Source organism: Canis lupus, chromosome 9, assembly GCF_003254725.2.
Source record: "Canis lupus dingo isolate Sandy chromosome 9, ASM325472v2, whole genome shotgun sequence".
NCBI classification, from domain to species: domain Eukaryota; kingdom Metazoa; phylum Chordata; class Mammalia; order Carnivora; family Canidae; genus Canis; species Canis lupus.
Genome location: NC_064251.1, coordinates 53408222 through 53426345, shown reverse-complemented (window position 1 = coordinate 53426345; position 18124 = coordinate 53408222). Strand labels below are relative to the sequence as shown.

Here is an 18124-nt window from a genome sequence, read left to right as displayed (position 1 = left end):
AATTAAAATGCACCAAGCTATAAAAACAGGATGATATTTAAGATATCAAGACTCCAAGACATAATTTCCTCTATGTTCAGACAGTGTTCTAGATCAGTTACATATGCCAGTTAAGTCACCCAGCATGCCATGAGTTATGCTCCTTTCTGATGGTAAAGACTGGTAAACTGAGACATATAAAGGCCCCTAATTAAAAGGGGATGGGGAGAAGACCAACGTTATTACTCTTATTATTAAACCAGGTGCTTTGGGCAGTCAAGTCGTGTAATCAAGTTAGAGATTTGGATATAGATGGGAGACAGGAATTTATCAGTTTAATTCGCTGTGTCTGGAACAGTGCCCGGAACATAGCAGGTGCTCAATAAGTAAGCACCGAATGGATGGATTTGATACTTCCTAGAAAAGAGCATGCTACCCAAAAGCACAGTTTGGGAATTATTAAGATTGAGCATTTTATAACAAGTCTAACCATTGTGAATGCATCCACGGACTCAAAATCTATAGCCTCCAACCCTCCAAAATCTACCATACACAGAGTTATCAGGAGAGAACCAAGCCTGGAATGCTTAGTGGTGGCAACTACTAACAAGTTATCAGTAATCAGAGAAATCACTGCTATTTTGACCAAAAACAATTAGGATACTATGCAATTCTCCAACCCTAAAACAGGTAGACACACACTAATGGGGAAAAGATACGAGCAAATAGCATCTCATGAACTCAGTAGAAGACAATTCCTGTTGAAAAGGGAAAAAAAAAGTGGGGCCTGGCACCTATCATTACACAACCATACTTGCACGGCCAACCCAGCCAGCAAGGGCAGTAAGGGGCGCCAAGGCAGTCCTGTTCTTTTCATGGCATGCCCTGCAAAGATGCCACTCAGTTACTAAGATCCCAAATTACCATATCCAAAGCTTAAGGCAGATGAAGGTGCCTGCCTCGCAGAATCTCAGGGTCTGGGGCTGCTTTGCACATGGCAGTCAGGGCAATTCCTCTGAGCACATCATGGCCAGTCTGAGCCCTACACACCCTCACTCAGCACACAGGCTATAACTGTCTTTGAATCACACCTGTCCCCAATGGTTCACTTCCAGGGATCACGTGGACTGACCACTGCTCCTGCTTCACTGACAGGGGTTCAGCGGCTGCAAAACCGCAGATTAAAGATAGTATTTTAATGGGCCTTACCAGCTGCAGGAACCTCTCTGGTGCTCTGGACATTTAGCTGACATTCCTTTTCCAAGCTCCCAGTACTGTGGGTCCCAATTAGAGGGCTGGCAGGATAGCCTTGGAGAAGTCTCCCTCTCTAAAATGAGGGGCAAAGACCTACCAGATCACTGACGTCCCTTTGAGATCCTACACTTAGTCAAAGGAGGTAGAGTCCCTGGGGAATGTTTGGAAATATGGCAGAGTGGGGAAGGGAGGGAAGCAAGGCTCAATTACTAGGTGTCTACTATGTGCCAGATGTCAGGTATTCAAAGATGATGCCACAGTCCCAACCTTAGAGAAAAGGGGACAGACCTGGACAGCAAGCAGCTGCAGCATTGTATGATCAGTACAGCTGCTGAGAGGCTATGGGGCAAAAACAGACAAAATCAGCTCTGCCCGATTATTCCAGAGGCTTCTCTGAAGCAACATTTTCATCAGGCTGGCAGAGGAAGCGATAGAAAATGCGCTCAAGGGGCGCCTGGGTGGCTTAGTCAGTTAAGCGTCTGCCTTGGCTCAGGTCATGATCCTGGGGTCCTGGGATTGAACCCCACACTGGGCTCCCTGCTCAGCAGGGTATCTGTTCCTCCCTCTCCCTCTGCCCATCCCTACACTCATGCTCATCCCTATGCTCATAAATAAATAAATAAATAAATAAATAAATAAATAAATAAATAAATAAAATCTTTTTAAAAAGAAGACACTCAAGAAGGTGTCAAGTGCTCCAGGCAGACAGGATGGCAACCAGTAGGCTAGCAAGAGCAGCCATGAATGAAGCTAGGGGTTTCAGAAACAGCCTCCAACCCACAGGGTTGTATTGTGGTAAGTTTACCAGTGCAACAAAGGGAGGGGGAGACAAAAGTTACTGACTTGCCAGAACTGACCAGATGGATCAGCTGTCCCCTGGAGAAGTGAGGGTATTCGGGAGTTCTGTTTACTTTATCAAATCAGCAGGGAAAAGCAGAAGCCAGAGTCCAGGGACAGACTCCAAAACCAGCTCTCCCAAGTTCAGGAAACTGCAATGAGCTGGAGCCTCCCAAAACAAAGAAGTGACTGCAGCAAAAGTAAACCGAATAAAGGGGAATGCAGGCAGCAGCTTGAGCTGGACAGACGCGTAGCTTTGCCTCCCTCAGGTATTCCTGGCAGAGGGTCTGGCTGCCAGAGAATTTAGGGGAAAGCCTTTGGCACTCACCCCCATCCCTCCCCTACAACAACAACCTGAAAAAGTCAAACAGAAGCAAATTCAGAAGGAAAAACATATACATAAATAATCTAAAAAGGAAAAGAGGAAAAAATTTAGAAGCTATGGTTTTATGACACCTTTAGAAGCAGCACTGGCAATAACTACTATTTATTAAATGCCACTACGTATCCTACCTGAACCAGAAACTGCACATTTTCTAGAAACTCAGATTAGCACCAAGATTGGTATTATGCCCATTTATAGTCCAGCCAACTGAGTTCCCAGTCTAAATTCTAGTACAGGAAGAGGCTTAATCTTGTGGGGTCATAAAAAGTCAGAATAGGGGAAAAGCAGTAGAGGTGTAAATACTGGGACCTAATTTGGGTACATTTCAGAAGACTTCCCAGAGGAGGTAACAACTCAGCTGAGACCAAGGTGAGTGAGAGCTTTCCAAAGAAAGAAAGAAGAACATGTGCAAAGGCCCTAAGATGAAAAACAATCATGGCTCCAAGGGGATCTGTGATTAACTTTGCAGCTGAGAACTGGCAGAGTGGCAAGAGAGGAAGCTGAACACTGAAGTTTCGTGATGAAATGACCCGCCTGAGAATTGCTTTGAAGTACTCAGAGCCTCACCTGCCACTAAACCAGACTGTACTTACCTTTGTGCATATTTGAAATTTTCCATAATAAAGAGTTTTGCGTTTTTGTTTTTGTTTTTGTTTTTTTTCCAGAAGGGAAAAAGAAGGACAGGAGCTAGAGAAGTGAGCTGGTGTCAGTTCATGAAGTCCTATACCCGGACTGTGGATGGTAAACGGGCAACATGCCAGGCTCTGTGTAAAGCACGCAAGAGTAGGATTCATGGACTCCTCACAGCTACCCTAAGAGGCAGGCCTGTGCATGCCGTGTACAGATCAGGAAACTGAGGCTAAGGAATCTGCCCAAAGGGCTGTCTGCTTCTGGACTCAGGCCCCTCAATTTAATGACTAGAATGTCTCCAAATGCCAGCTGGGGAGTTGGCATTAATCCTAAGAGAGATGGAAGAAACCGCTGAGGAGCAACCAATCAGATGTCTACGTTCTCAACATCCCCGGGGAGCTGTGGAGAGGAAAATAGATTCAAAGGGGTAGGAATGGGCAGGAAATCAGCAGGGAGACTGCAGCATAGTCCCAAGCAATTATGAGGGCCTGGGCTCAGGCAAGAGTAGTCAAGATGGGAAGGAGAGAGTAAGAGGTTTTCAAGAGGTAGAATCAAAATAGATCTTGGTCAGCTGGTATGAGGGTCTGGGCACCTGGCTGGGGCCCAGCACCAGGAGCAGGATGGGGATGGGGGCTTCCAGCCTCATAGGCCCGAGTCTCCCAGTGCAGATGCCTGGCAGGCACTTTGCTACGTGGGTCAGACCTCAGGAGAGAGATCTAGGCTGGCGATGGAGTAAGGTGGCATCGGTGTGTGGCTGCCAAGTGAAGCCGCAGAAAAGATGAAGCAGCCCAGAAAAGGCTCATCCAATGGAAGAGAAGCACTAATTATCTAGTGCCTCTGCCCTGGCTCACACCACCACAAAGGAGGGCAGACAAGAAAATGGGGAGGCGTAACATCAGATTCTTTCTGTACTTGTAATGATATGCTTCCATCCCTACCACCAATGTGCAACTCGCCATGAAGAAAAATGATATGGGACAATTTCCTTTCTACTAAACATTCCTGGAAGAGAAGAGAAAGTGCCGTTTTCAGGCTCTGGTTACAATCTACAGAAGGCTTTTGACAAACCACACCAACCTAATCAGCCCAGAAAAGGCTAATGTAAGACAGCCAGAAAGGGAATCAAGATGAGTCCCCTACAGACAATGATCCTGGGGGCAGGCGCGACACACATCCCGTAGCCTCTGCAGCCTCCCAGGGCGGCTTCTAGACAGAGTTCCTGTTCATTTAGGGGGGAAAAAAATGAGAGAATCACAAAACTGATTCCAGGCAACAATAAAGTGGCAATTTTCAGAAACCACAACTAGTAGCAGAATGTAAAGATGTGGACTTAGGCCAAAGCCTTGGGATAGAAACCGTTTAGAATTACAGGGGCATCACTTGATTTTCATTAACATTTACACTTAGTGTGTTACAGGAGGCCACTGCCGTCTAGAGAACCTCTGGAAAGTGATTTTCCACTACAGTCCTCCAGGCTACTGCTCTGTTCTGGCACATCCTGAGATGCATACATCATACAACAACATACATACATACATACAACAGTCATGCTTCAGAAACATCACTGAACAAACACTACTCCTTCCCACTCCCCAGGTTATGGTTTCACTTCCATAACCACAGAAATGCACAAGTAACTCCACTGACTCTCTGAGCTCAAGCAGAAAGGGACTTGAGAGATCTTCATTCTACCAGCAAGGAAGCCAGAACCCAAAGGAGTAAACCCGCTGGCATAAGCTCACACAGCAGCTCACAAAGCTAGGCAGTGGATGGCAAAACTAAATACTAGTCCCTCAAAACCTCTGTCCCATGCTGCCATAACTACATGTTGCCTTTCAAACACTTCACCAAAAAATATGAAAATATGAAACGGAGTAGAACTAGCTAAGTCTGGAGCATGCCCACAACACACCAGGTACCATTCTAGGTGCTAAGTGTGGGGATGGAGGGGGTAAATAAGCCCCTCAATCCTCACCACAGCCCCGACATAGGAGCTGTTATTAACCACTCTGACTGCTAAGGAGGCTAAGACAGAGATAGGTTGCTCCAAGTCATGAAGCTGATAGAGAGAGCTAGGGATTCAAACCCTCAAAGAATCTGACCCCAGAGCCCGGCTGGTAGCAAGCACCCAATTTACCGAGTGCACAGGATGCAAATGTCTTTTTATACCAGCCTTAGTGTTCAAGCATTTTCCTAAAGAGACAATGTGAGAAATCCTAGACTAGGTCACAAGAGTTTCCCCACCAGCAAAGAGGACTACAGACCAGTCCAAACACTGAGCTCCCGGAGCCTGGCCTTACTGAGTGCCCACATGAGAGGGTCCCTCCCCACTATGGACAAATGGGCTGCCCTGAGCAAAATACTGCCCTTCCCAATCCCTTCTCTGCAGTCCTCTCATTCCTCCCATGGTTTCTTCTCAGGACTGTCGCCCTGCCTTTGCTGCCCCTCGACCCCCACATGTCATCCTACCCTGTCCAAAACCCAGGGCTGCACACCAAGAGGTTAGCTACCCTCCCTACTGACCACCCAACCCTTCACCCAACCTCCAGGTTCTCTGAGGAAAGATCCCCCTCCTGCCAGTTCCGATCAACGTGTGAACTGCTGATGTCTACGCTCAGGCTTCCCTTGGACAGAACGGTGCTGACTACCTAAAAGAATCTCTGATTTGTAGAATTTCAGGAGAATAGACCAAAATCAAGCTCAAGAAGCTGTGTGATAGAGCAGAAATCATGGAAAGACAGGCCAGTGCTGCTTGGAGGTCTGTCCTCATCATTGTTTGTCAAGATGACATCAGCCCCTATAGACCATTTACTCTGTGCCAGGAACGTGCTCCACTTGTATTACCTCATCCAGCCTCATGATAGCTTTCTGAAGTACGTACAATGATCATCCCCATTTCAGTGAAAAGAAAACGGAGGCCCAGAGACGTGAGCCTCACAGCTATCAGACAGCAAAGCTAGGATGTGAACTGAAGCAGTCCAGCTCTGCAGCACATGCTCTTAACAGCTGAGCGATACTGCCACTCCATAAATAAATACACACATACACTATAATCATGCCTGGGAATTATAACTACCGTTTATAGACACTCACTGTATATGAGGCATCCTAAGGTGTTTTATGTGCATTACTTCACACTGTCTTCACTCCAGCACTATAATACAAACACTAGTGTTATCCCCATTTCTCAGAGGAGGAAACTGAGGTTTTAAGAGTTTCTTTCTCACCTGTTCAAGAAAGAGTAAGTGCAGCGCTGTATCAAGACTCAGGCAGCAATTCCAGAACTTAATGGAAGCCAGACATTTTTCACTACTTTCTCCTTTACATCTGATTCCAACAGTATCTAAAAATCCAGAAGATTAGTTTTGTTTTGTTGTCTTTTTCTGTCTGTTACTCTTTGTTCTTTATATAATGACTCCCACAGTATCAAGGTTTGGGGCTGGGGAGAGAGGGAGAGGGTGTAGGATTCAAGGCTAACCAGGGCAGCCACCCCTAGAGCCAAACTCACTGCAGAAGCAAGCCCAATTCTGAAGGGCCAGGGGCTATGAAGGTTGGATGCTGGTGAAAAAACACCCCTAAGAATGGCACTTTTGCTAACAATAAGGACAATCCCAATCTGTGCCTGGTCCTACTTTGTGACGATTAAGGTTTGGAGGGACATCTATCTAAGTGACTGTCTTCACAAAGTGCTTAATGAATCTATAGTCCCCAAACACATATCAGCGAGAGGAATGAGTCAGGAATGGGCCTGGCGGTAGGGAAAAGGCTAGGAATGGAAATCGGGGATTGACGATACATGGAGAGGGACAACCCGAGAGGCTGATGGGGTTGACTCTCCTCTTCCCAGGTTTCTCAGTCCTGCCAAAACAACAGCTGCCACACAGCAGCTGACACCAGGTGCCGTAGCTCAAATTAGCCTGATGTGGTCGACTCCAAAAGGCTTCTATCAAGTCCCCTCCTAATGCACAGACTGTTAAGCCGGCTCTCTTAGAAAGGACACACGGGTGACAAACATCGTAGATAAAACTGCTAACCTCGGCCCTCAAGAAGCTTATCATCAGTTCACCAACTGACCTTACCCTGTCCTTCCAAATTACCCTTCTGGAATCCAGCCCTCGCCTCCAGCACAGGATCTCAGACTGTCTCTCATCTCCAAGGAGTGCAACTGGGTTTCTCAGTAATGGCCAAAAATGGAAATGTCCTTATCCGTGCTTCACTAAAAACACAAGCAAGCAAACCACAAAAGGGGTTGTAAATTAAAAATTCAACATAAAACGCTTTTATTTATTCTTTCATTCATTCAGTGATTTTAACTGACTGCTTCCTAGGTACCAGGCGCCTCTCGAGGTGCTGGGGATTCCCAGCAGGGACCAAGACAGACAGAGCACCTCTCCTCAGGGACATAAAAGAGGCCAGGGTCCCTAAAGGAAGAGGCTCAATTTCAAACAGCCCCACCCCTGTTAGCTCCAAGATGCAGAATACTTTCAAGGATGGACCTGAGCGAGATGAATGTTACAGTAACTTACAGCCATTTAACTAAATTCTGGTAAGAGCAGTTAGGGAGGTGGACTGGAGGAAATGCCTTCAGACTTGCCAACTGAATGTTCTCGGAATAGAAAGCAGCTCTTTCTCTAATAAAAATGAAAAATTAAGCATGGAAAAACAAATCAGAGGCAGCGGCAGTGGTGGCACCTTCCTCCTGGCCCGTTTCCCAACCCACGAAGCAAGTGACACTTTGGGGGCTTGTCTGCTTCAGGATTCCCCTGGGAAAAGCTGCAGTCTCAGCAATTGTTCAGGCAAATGCACAAGTGGCCTCTACCACAAACAAATGAAAAAATTCAAAGTCAGAAACAAAAGCCTGGCGACAGGATGCTGGGAACCTTCAGGAAGGGATCTTTGGAGTAAGTTTAATATACCCCTCGGCATACTGGAACATACGAAGCCACAGAAAGTCCACACGACTGTCTCACAGCAAGGACAGCATTGACGCCAATTATTTTTGCCCTCGTCAAGAGAGCTTGTCAGCCCTCTACAGAACAATTATCTATAGATGCATAATAGTTAAAAGCTAAATTCTTTCCCCAATTCAGTATGGAGCAAAGTGCTGCTCACAGCAATTTGCCATCATTTCATTAGATTAGATTAATTTTTAAATGTGTTATCCTAACAATTATGCCAACTACCATGTAATTAATATTCCAACTGACTTTACAAAAATTACAAAAGCCCCTAAAGAAAATAATTAGTCATTAAGCATGAACGAGACTTTTCTATGGCCAACAGCACATAAAACAGAAAGTTCATCACATAATGGGTGGTATCAAAGCCTTTCCCACACTTCCTTCAATTCTTAGCCAACAGTGCGTAAAGCTGACATTGGCAAGTTACCCCAAACTTCACTTAACATGTTAATGCACTCAACTGGTTTAAACTCTTTGAGGGTAAAATGATGAATGATGAAAGCTTTAGCAATTAAAAAGCTCTCTTCATTTATAGGAGAGGCAAAATAAACACATATAATTGCTTGCTGCTTCCATATCCCCAGCTGGAAATTAGAATACCAGCTTAATTCTTGGGGCTACTTCTTGAGTTTATTAAAGAAATATACATAAGGTATCTTCACCATTGTTTCCCCTCTTTCCTCTCAAAGTTTTTATGTATTCTTATAATCTACCTTAAATTCTTTCTAGAGAAAGGCAGGGAATAAATAAGTCATAGTCAAATAGGACATTATCTATCATAATGGAAATAAAAAGCATGTTTTCCCTGCAGCCCACCTTTGAATAATTGGCAGGGGACACCTAGCCCCAGAACAGAGCTGTGAGCCCTGATGACCTCAGCAGGAAGGCATGCAGAGGGTGATTAGTGGTGTCTGCCCTGGACAAGAGCAATAGTTTGGGGACCCACGTATTACCCATTTGTCATCTCCATCTTTCAATAAACCATTACAAATTAGCAAAATGCATACAGATTCATGAATAAAAGATAACGTAGGAATCGCTTCTAGGATGAATGTTGAAGGAGAAAAATGTTTTCTATAGTCAAAAACCTTAAGCCAAAATGGATTAAAGCATCAGGTTTAGAGGAAACAACACTGACCTAAGTCAGGAAATGCAAATTCTAGTCTCACTGTGAAGCTGTGGGCAGGTCAGTTCACTGGCCTGTTTGCTCAGCTATAAAATAAGGACCAAACTAAAGATCTCTTACTTGTTCTCTCTGTTTCTACTGATCAGTGATACAAGCAGCTTCCAAGCACCCCCTCCACTGGGGCACTAGGAAGCTGATGAACAGGCAGCTACTGTGCAGAAGCTCACCGGGCCGGGGACATGACTAATTCCCCTCAACCCCCGGCTCTCACACTGCTCTATGGGATTTAAACACTATTTTAATCTGTAGGATCTCCAGGACAAGAAGTTCCATATACACAATATTTCTCTTTTTTTAATACAACTTCTTTTCCACCTTGGAGCAAATATAAGGGTCAAAAGCAGGGACTTTTAATATGCTATTAAATTTGGTGAATAATTAAGCCACCTTTCTTCAACCTGAAATCAGTCATTTGCACTGGATCCCAGTCACTTGCACTGGATCCCAGTCACTCGTGGTATCTCAATCTTCCCTCCACTGAGAAGTTTCCACAGCTCTAGGCTACTACAAAAACATTACCCACATGACACACCAACACAGTTTCTGGGTCCTACTGATCAGGTCCCACCCAATCCCTAAGTAAACTCATGTAAGGATGAACAACAGTGTCCCTGGGAAAACAAGGAGGACAGCCTGATAGGGCAGCATTGTCTGCACAGGGCTAGAGCAGTCTCAGGCCTGGCTGTGGCAGTAAAATAATTTTCATCTGCCGTGCAACCCCTCCTTTTGGGAACTGCCTCTTCAACTGCAAGGAGCCCCAATGCCTGTGCTTCAGGTGATCTGCACCAGCCAATCAGAGAATCCCAGCCCTGGATTCGATGAAGTGTTTAGACAGGGGCCACCTACCAAGCAAGCCCAAAATCTTCTTTCAGGGTCTGGCATGACACCAGGAGATGACCTGGTATAAGAACCATGCAAATCTACAACCGCTGGGCCATCTCTTCCATGACTTACAGACATCAGGCCAAAGAACAAGAGAGGGACAGGTCCCCATGCCAACAGGGCACCCTGATCCTCAAGACCAAATTGGGGTTCTGTCAACGGCAGCCCAGAGTTTGGGGGACAGCCCTCACTGGCTAGATGTCTGTATCAGAGGCTCAAGTTCTTTCCTTAGTACCCCATGACAAATCATCCCCCCGCCCCCAAATCTCAGACTTAGCTTCCCGGGTTCCACTCCAAATCAAAGTACACTAAATACGGGATCCCTGGGTGGCGCAGCGGTTTGGCGCCTGCCTTTGGCCCAGGGCGCGATCCTGGAGACCCGGGATCGAATCCCACATCAGGCTCCCAGTGCATGGAGCCTGCTTCTCCCTCTGCTATGTCTCTGCCTCTCTCTCTCTCTCTCTCTCTATCATAAATAAATAAAAATTAAAAAAAAAAAAAAAAAAAACAAAGTACACTAAATACTATTGAGAAACTCAGTAAAAAAAATTCTGCATACCAGAAAAACTCACAATGCTCATCTCTCATCAAGAGGGAAAGGGACCACAGACAAGAGGGAAAAGACAACAGATAACTGGAGGGGCAGAGCAGTTCCTAACCAGTAACTGTGAGAACAGTCTCCGGAGAGGTAGCAGAGTCTAGTGAAAAAGGCTTCCAAAATCACTCCAACCTATATTCTAGTTCTTTATCAGCAGGGAGAAAAAATACACACAACAACCCACAGCACCCAAACAAAAGGAGCTTGTCAGTAAACTGTTTCCAGGCTTAAGAGCCTGTTACTGTTATTTTTAGACTACAGTTCAGTTTTCCTTTTACAGCTGTCCCAGGGTCTATGCCACAGGCCTGCTTAATGAACGAAGCCACGAATAGCAAATTTCATGAAGCACATTTAGAACAATGTTCCCCAGATGTAGAGAGTAGGCAATAACAGAATAAACGGTACTCTCATGAGGTTCTTCCAGGGATGAGAAGGGAAGACAGTACAAGTGACATCAACAATATTAGTGGCTGAACATTTAGACCACCAGTCCTTAACCTTCTAGGAGTCATGGACTCTTCCAAATCTGATGAAAGCCAGGAAGTCTTCCCCAGGAAAAAAAAAAAATGCACATACCACAACACTTTGCATATGATTTCAAGGGGTTCAGAAAAGCTGCTCCCTATATCCAGTCTCCAGGTTAAATACACCTGATTTAGGACTTTTTAAAAAAATTAATTATCTGAGCATTATGATTAATTCTCAGAGATTTCAAAGGACCCTGAAAGAGCTCATAGAGAAATTTTAAAACTTCCAACTCTGTAACCCCATGCCGAATCAGGGAGAGAGAAGAGAAGAGAAGAGAAGAGAAGAGAAGAGAAGAGAAGAGAAGAGAAGAGAAGAGAAGAGAAGAGAAGAGAAGAGAAAAGAAAGAAAGAAAAGAAAGAAGAAAGAAGAAAGAAAAGAAAGAAGAAAGAAAGAAAAGAAAGAAGAAAGAAAGACATACTTACCCTCACCTTCTGCATTTATGAAATGTAAAAAAACTTGGCTTTTTCTATATTAGCTCCATTTCTGACATGCCTCCCTTACCTTGTTTGACCATTTATATGCTTGCAGGAGTTGACTATAGAGAGGAGTTTTGTCCTGCACAGGATCCAGGCTTAACAGCCCACTGTTATGGAGAGGATGGTTCTCAGATGGCTTGCCTACCAAATTGCTCAGACGTTCCAGCTCACTGAAAAATAAATAGATAAAGCAAATAAACCTGAGTCCACTGAAACTCCAGTTTTTAGCCAACCACATTGGTCAAAGGCTATTCTTCAAACTGTCCATCAGAAGTCTCTTAAGAAGAATACTTTAAAAGGTTAAGATCAGGGACAATCAAGAAAACCCCTAACTGGGAGCTTATGTTAATTTAAAACCTAGCTCTCTGGTGCCATTCTAAAGGAAGAAAAAAGTTAAGAGCACTGGAACCAGCAAGAGTCCTAAAATCAGGACTGAACAATTCAAATTATCCTCCGGGTAGGGAGGGTGACTTTCTGGGACTTTGAAATGTGGTGTAACATTGCTTCTCACTAAGAGTTTTCAGACCCACATACAGATCATTACATTTGGCAGAACAGCAAGTACCTGAATAGATGATAATTATTTATCATTCACATAGGGCTAAACTAGTACATGGCACTTCACAGATGGTAAAACTTCACAAAACAAAGAAGAGATAAAATAAACAAATGGGATGGGAAGACACCACCGAGGGGGCTGTGTCAAACATACTTCAGTCTAGCAGGAAAACTCTAGAGAAGCTTGGGAAAGTGAGCCAACAGCAAAAGCACATTCCAGGAGCATGTTCTGTGAGGCCAGTCTCAAACTGTCAACAAAAGACTCTCTAGGAACAGCTTCTCATGCCACACTCGTTTTGGAATCTTCAGCCACCTTCTTCTTGGCACTACTGCATAAAGATTTCAAAAAGCGATAGGGAAATGCGAACTTTCTAGAATGGCAGAGGGTTATAAGATCCTGAACGTTACCAAAGGGAGCACACGGAAGAGAGCAAAGAACAGCCAGTACATCCCCTCAAGCAGGGAAAGTATTTCCTGGCACCGCGCCAGAGAACAGCAAGTGGATGTGGGAGTTGAGGAGGGGTGTGTGATTTCCCGGCTTTCCACCAAAAAAGAATGGCAACTTCTTAGGGGGAAAAAAAAAAATCAAGAGAGGCACCACCCATCATTCGGTCACCACCTCCTCCATTCTACCTCCTCCTTCCATCTGGTTACTAAGGAGACCAAGTTGGGGGAAAAAAAAAATCCCACCATTCCAGAAATTACAGGATGACTATCTTACCAAATGCCTTTCCCTGCTAAGGTCAGTTCTGAGAGGTAAAAGGCAAAAATCCTGCAATTCTAACCTCCCTGAGAATGGCTGACTTTCTTAAGGGAGGGAAGACAAGTTCAGAACCTAGCCAATTAGAGTCCCTACTACCTGCTGGGCATTTCACAAACATCCTCTCACTTATTTCTTACACAACACTTAGAAAGTAGAAGAACGTGACTTGTAAGAAAGAAAAAGAAATATACCATCCTGAACCTGAAAGGACCGCACATTGATGGGGGGGTGGGGGGGCGGGTGAAGGGGGGGCTAAACCCAAGTGATTAAGCTGGCTAAGCCTGAGATTAGGTCTCTCTCTGGAGGAAGAAACTGAACAGGAGCCGAGTGGGGGTGAGGTCCTAATCAGGTGGTTCTGGAGGGGGCCGGGGCAGGGAGAGATCAAGTCCTGTGCTACGGTGTTTGGGGACCGGGCCGCGTGGGGCTGACGGGCTGGTGCTAGTGAAGCCAAGCGCACTGGGGTCTGCGGCAGCGCTGAGCTGGTGCTGGCTGGTACCATCAGACGCGGCGGGGCACGGAGGGCCTACAGGTGAGACACCTGCCAAGCGGAGGCCAGAAGCGGAAGTTGGCGGGAAGAGCACATCTCGTCGGGAACCGAACGAGCACACGCGGAGGTCCCGAGCGGCGGGAGGCAGCCAGGACTGGGAGGCCAAGAGAAGGGAGACGAGAAAGCGGGGGTGGGAGACGAGGCGTCCCCGAGGAACACGCATGGGCCTGGAGAGCAGGGACAGACAGCAAGCGAGCGCGGAATCGAGGGCAGCCCCTGGCTAGGGACACTCGCGCGGGGTCGGGGCCGGGTGGGCGCCGGGAGGGTCCCCGACGCCGGCCCCTCCAGCCGGTACCTACTTGAGGTCCCGGTTGACCGAATGCAAGTTGTCCTGGAAGTGCGCAATGAAGGCCTTCTCCCGGCCCTCCAGCGTCTCCTTGTTCCGCATGCCATCCTTCAGGCAGTCGAACACCCTGCTCACGCTGGAGCGCAGCGCCTGGATGGCACTGATTGCCTGAGCAAAGGCCTCCAGGTTCACTCCGACACTTAGCACGTCCGCCATGTTGCCGCCGCCACAGCGGGCTCTCCAAAGCCTGCTTCGCTTGCGAAAGGCCGCGCTCACTGATGACGCAGACCCCCGAAGGACTCTGGGAAATGTAGTTCTCGCGGGCCTGGGCTCTCCAGGGGATTGGGTGCAGACGCTGTCTAAGACGGCTTCCACTCAGCTTAAACTAATGAGCGGGTCAGAAAGGAATCACCTAGGTTGGGGGAAGTCCGGCTGCACTCTCGGCTTCCTTAATGGTGACAAGGAACTACAGAAAGTTCCCGCGTTTCCCCGCTCTTGAGCTCGTCTTGGAAATCCTAGGGAAAAGAATTGCTCAGGGCAGAAAAGTGCCTATGGACTGAAGGATTATGACCCGTTGGATGAAATGAGTCCGTATTGTTAGATAAATGAGGGGGAAGGGAAATTTCTTCCCTACAGTAAAATTCCAACTGAGAGAAGTAAAAGAAATGGTAGGAAATTTTTCATTAGGCAACCAGTAGGATGATAATTGATTCGGCTAGAAATCAAGGAATGCTAAAACTGGTGGGTCAAAGTGTGAGGAGTAACTGGATATTTGCATAGTCTCCAACTATCACCCCACAAGACACTTATTACTTAAGAAGGGAGAATAATGATCCAGCAATCTCACTTCCGGTTATATGTTCAAAATAAGGGAAGGCAGGGACAGAGTACAGATACTTGTGCCCTCAAGTTCACGGCAGCATTACTCACAATAGCCAAAAGGCTGAAGCAACACAAGTGTCCATCGTAGGATAAATTCATAAACAACATGTGGTGGATACATACAAGGGAATATTTATTCAGCATTAAAAAGGAAGGAAATTCTGACCTTTTTTACAACATGGTGAACCTTGAGGACAGGATGCTAAATGAAATAAGCAGTCGGGGAAAAAAAACAAATACTATACGATTCCACTGATGAGATTCCTAGACTGGGCAAATTCATAGAGACAGAGAGTAGAACGGGGGTGCCAGGGGCTGGGGGAAGGAGAGAATGAGGACTTAGTGTTCAATCAGCAGGGGGTTTCAGTTTAGGAAGATGAAAAAGATCCATGGATGGTGATGGTGGTTGGATAACAACATGGATGCACTTAATGCTACAGAACTGAACACTTAGAAAGGGTTAAATGGTAAATTTTACTTTGTGTAGATTTTGCCAAGATTCTTATTTCTTAATTCAGCAATGTAAAAGAGGACGGTAATTCTGACTTCACAATGAGCAACCTGACAGCAAGCCTACCAAGAGACCACGGTTGACATCACCACTGTAGGACAAATCACCTCCGGACACAATGCTCAGGGGAAAGTGCAACAGGACTTCTGTGATAATTCTGCCAAAAATGCAAAACTGGAATCTGATCAGGACATCAGAGAAACTCAAAGATATTTGACAGAATGACTGACCTATACTTTTCCACCAAACATCCGTGTCACGGAGGGCAAAGAAGTGTGTGATCTGGGATTCTCTTTGCTGACATCATGGAGACAATTGGTGAGATCTGAACAAGGTCTGTAGATTAGTTCATAGTATTTTAATGCTGATGCTTTCATGGTTTTGGTCACTTAAGTGTGGTGATGAGAGAGGACATCCTTGTTTGGGGAGAATATACCTTGAAGGGATAAAAGAGCGTCATTATGTCTCTATAAGAAAGAAAACCGGATGAAAATATTTAGAGAGAGAAGTATAGAGCAAGTATGGTAAATATTAACAGTTATGGGATCTGGGTGAAGGACATACAGGCACTGTTTGTACTATTCTTGCAACTGTGAAATCATGTCAAGATAAGTTGTTTAAACAGCCATCAATGAAGGGCATGGAAAGTGTAAACACGGTCTAGGTGGTAAGAAAAATCTTCAGTTCTGCCAGACTCTGCAGACCAGCAACGTGAAATTGCGGAGTTCACTTCAAACCCACTTCCTTAATATTTCCCCACTCTTCCTTCTCCATGCTCACTCCTCCCTGCTCCCACACCACCTCAATTCAAATTCTCTAATTGTGGAGCCGTAAAGGTAAGCTCTACTCGAAAACTGGACCCTGCTTCTCTCCATGAGTGTTTAGATACTATTTAGATAAATAAAGAGTCTCAGAAAATAAATAAAGAGTCTCGCGAGAAAAAAAAGGGGGGGTTTCATTGTTTGGGGTTTACATAATAGCTGTCATTTCCTGACATCTACATCACCTTCATAGCATTGCCCTTGGCAGCTTTTCCTACCGCGAAGGGGTAAGAAATAGGGGAATCTTCCAGCTGTGGAACTCTAAACAAGCTCCAGAATTCCTTGATCCTCAATTTTCTCATCTGTAAAATAGAACTAGTAATAATACTTCTCTTTATTAAATAGCCGTGAGGCTTAATAACACCTTGAAGGCAGAGCTTTTGAAATAATGCCTGGCAAATAATAATTACTCGGAAGATCATAGCTGTCAGGAGTATGTGCTGGGAAAGTCTCCCATGGGTCTGTGACCTGTGCTCTATCCCCTCTTGAGGACTCTGCACAGAATCCAGCAAGGATGAACAATGGGCCTACTCGGTAGAATGATCTCTAGTGACATGACCCTGTTGCTAAGAGCTTGTCGTTTAACTGTGTCCTATAATTCACTATTTCTTTTGTTTTTTTTAAGATTTTATTTATTTATTCATGAGAGAGACAGAGAGAGAGGCAGAGACATAGGCAGAGGGAGAAGCAGGCTCCCTGTGGAGAGCCTGATGCAGGACTCAATCCCAGGACCCCAGGATCACACCCTGAGCTGAAAGCAGATGCTCAACCACTGAGCCACCCAGGTGCCCCTAATTCACTATTTCTTGGTGTCCTTTAAAAAAAAAAAATCTCCTGCGGAGTGTAAGGTTTTGATTTTGGGTTTTTTTTTTTTAAGATTTTTGGAGAAAATATTTTGTTAACTTCATAAAAATGAAGGAAAATATCTGTGTTTGTTGGCTTGTTTTGATTTTGGCTTCTGTTCTAGTTTGTTCATCCCTTCTAAGGGAATATTAGAGAAGGCAAACTCTATTATCATGGTTACTCACCTTATTGGGGATCCATGAAGGCTTAGAGAATATGACCCTGACTGCATACTTTGTCCTGAGGAAAAAGATAGACCGGTCTATTTCTGCCAGCACCTGTACATATGTACAAACTGGAGATTTTGCATACAATTTCAGGGAGCTCATAGCTCCCCTAAAACCCCAAACATGGACCTCTTATTCGAATCATGCTCTAAGGCAAGTACCAAGCTGGCTGGTAACCACCAGGTCTCCGGTGCCTGGGGCACAATAGATGCTCAGTGTCCATTTGTGGAAGCAATGAGTTAATACAATATGTTGTTTGCCTTCTTGGATCTCCCTCCAAATTACTTTATCTCTTTGTATACTCAGATATTTCTCCCTTCTGCTCAGCCCACCACCCCCGCCCACCCTCTCCCTTCCCACCCCATGCAATAAAATTTTCCTTTGTCTTATTCTCTGATTCAGTGGTTTAGATACTGATTGGAGCAATAAAGTACAAATATGCTCTGCTCCCACAGTCATTAGTTTTCAGCATTTCTCTCTGGCTCACCTCTTCTGGGAAACTCAGAAATTGATCAGTGGAAATGCACATTTCCCCTGAACCTAGTAAGGAGTCTTTCATCACGGCAACAGAAAACTTTTCATTTTGGAAGGGAATGGACAGAGTTTCTCTAAGGTGCTGTAAATTCTCGAGAATGTTGGCACTTACAGGCTTGCATCTGTGTGTGTTTGTGGGATATAAATTAGTTTAAAAGGAGTTCATTTCGAGCAATATCAGATTTTAATTATTGTGATCTTATGTTTGGGTAAAAGGCAGCACCCTGCTGCTAATATCTTCCAAAATGAACAAGCCATTAGCTTGGTGCTATCAGCTCAAGAGTATTAGAATGAGCAATCAGAATTAAAGTTGTCAGTATTTAATTAAAATATGCTGCAACTCCCATCATATTCAGAGAGCATGTGGTTTAAGCATTCAGACTGAAAAAGCACCCTCATCAATTAATAATTATTAAGGATTTACTAGATGCAGAAC

General features: G+C 45.1%; 1 protein-coding gene across 6 annotated transcripts in view; it reads right to left on the bottom strand.

Annotated features, from left to right (window-relative positions):
• The window catches only part of MED27 (mediator complex subunit 27), a 198910-nt gene extending 184772 nt beyond the window's left edge, over window positions 1–14138 (bottom strand). For 2 of the 6 annotated variants that reach the window (XM_049114967.1, XM_049114966.1), the window contains exons 1-2: window positions 13884–14135; window positions 11742–11886 (exon numbers count right to left, since the gene is read on the bottom strand). In XM_049114967.1, coding sequence (XP_048970924.1) covers window positions 11742–11886; window positions 13884–14086 — 348 coding nt within the window. In that variant the 5' untranslated portion in view covers window positions 14087–14135. Of the gene's footprint in view, window positions 1–11741; window positions 11887–13883 lie in introns of all 6 variants that reach the window. The other 4 variants (XR_007413247.1, XR_003146997.3, XM_025475563.3 and 1 more) reach the window with 4 other exon arrangements.
• Between the last annotated feature and the right edge of the window lie 3986 nt (window positions 14139–18124).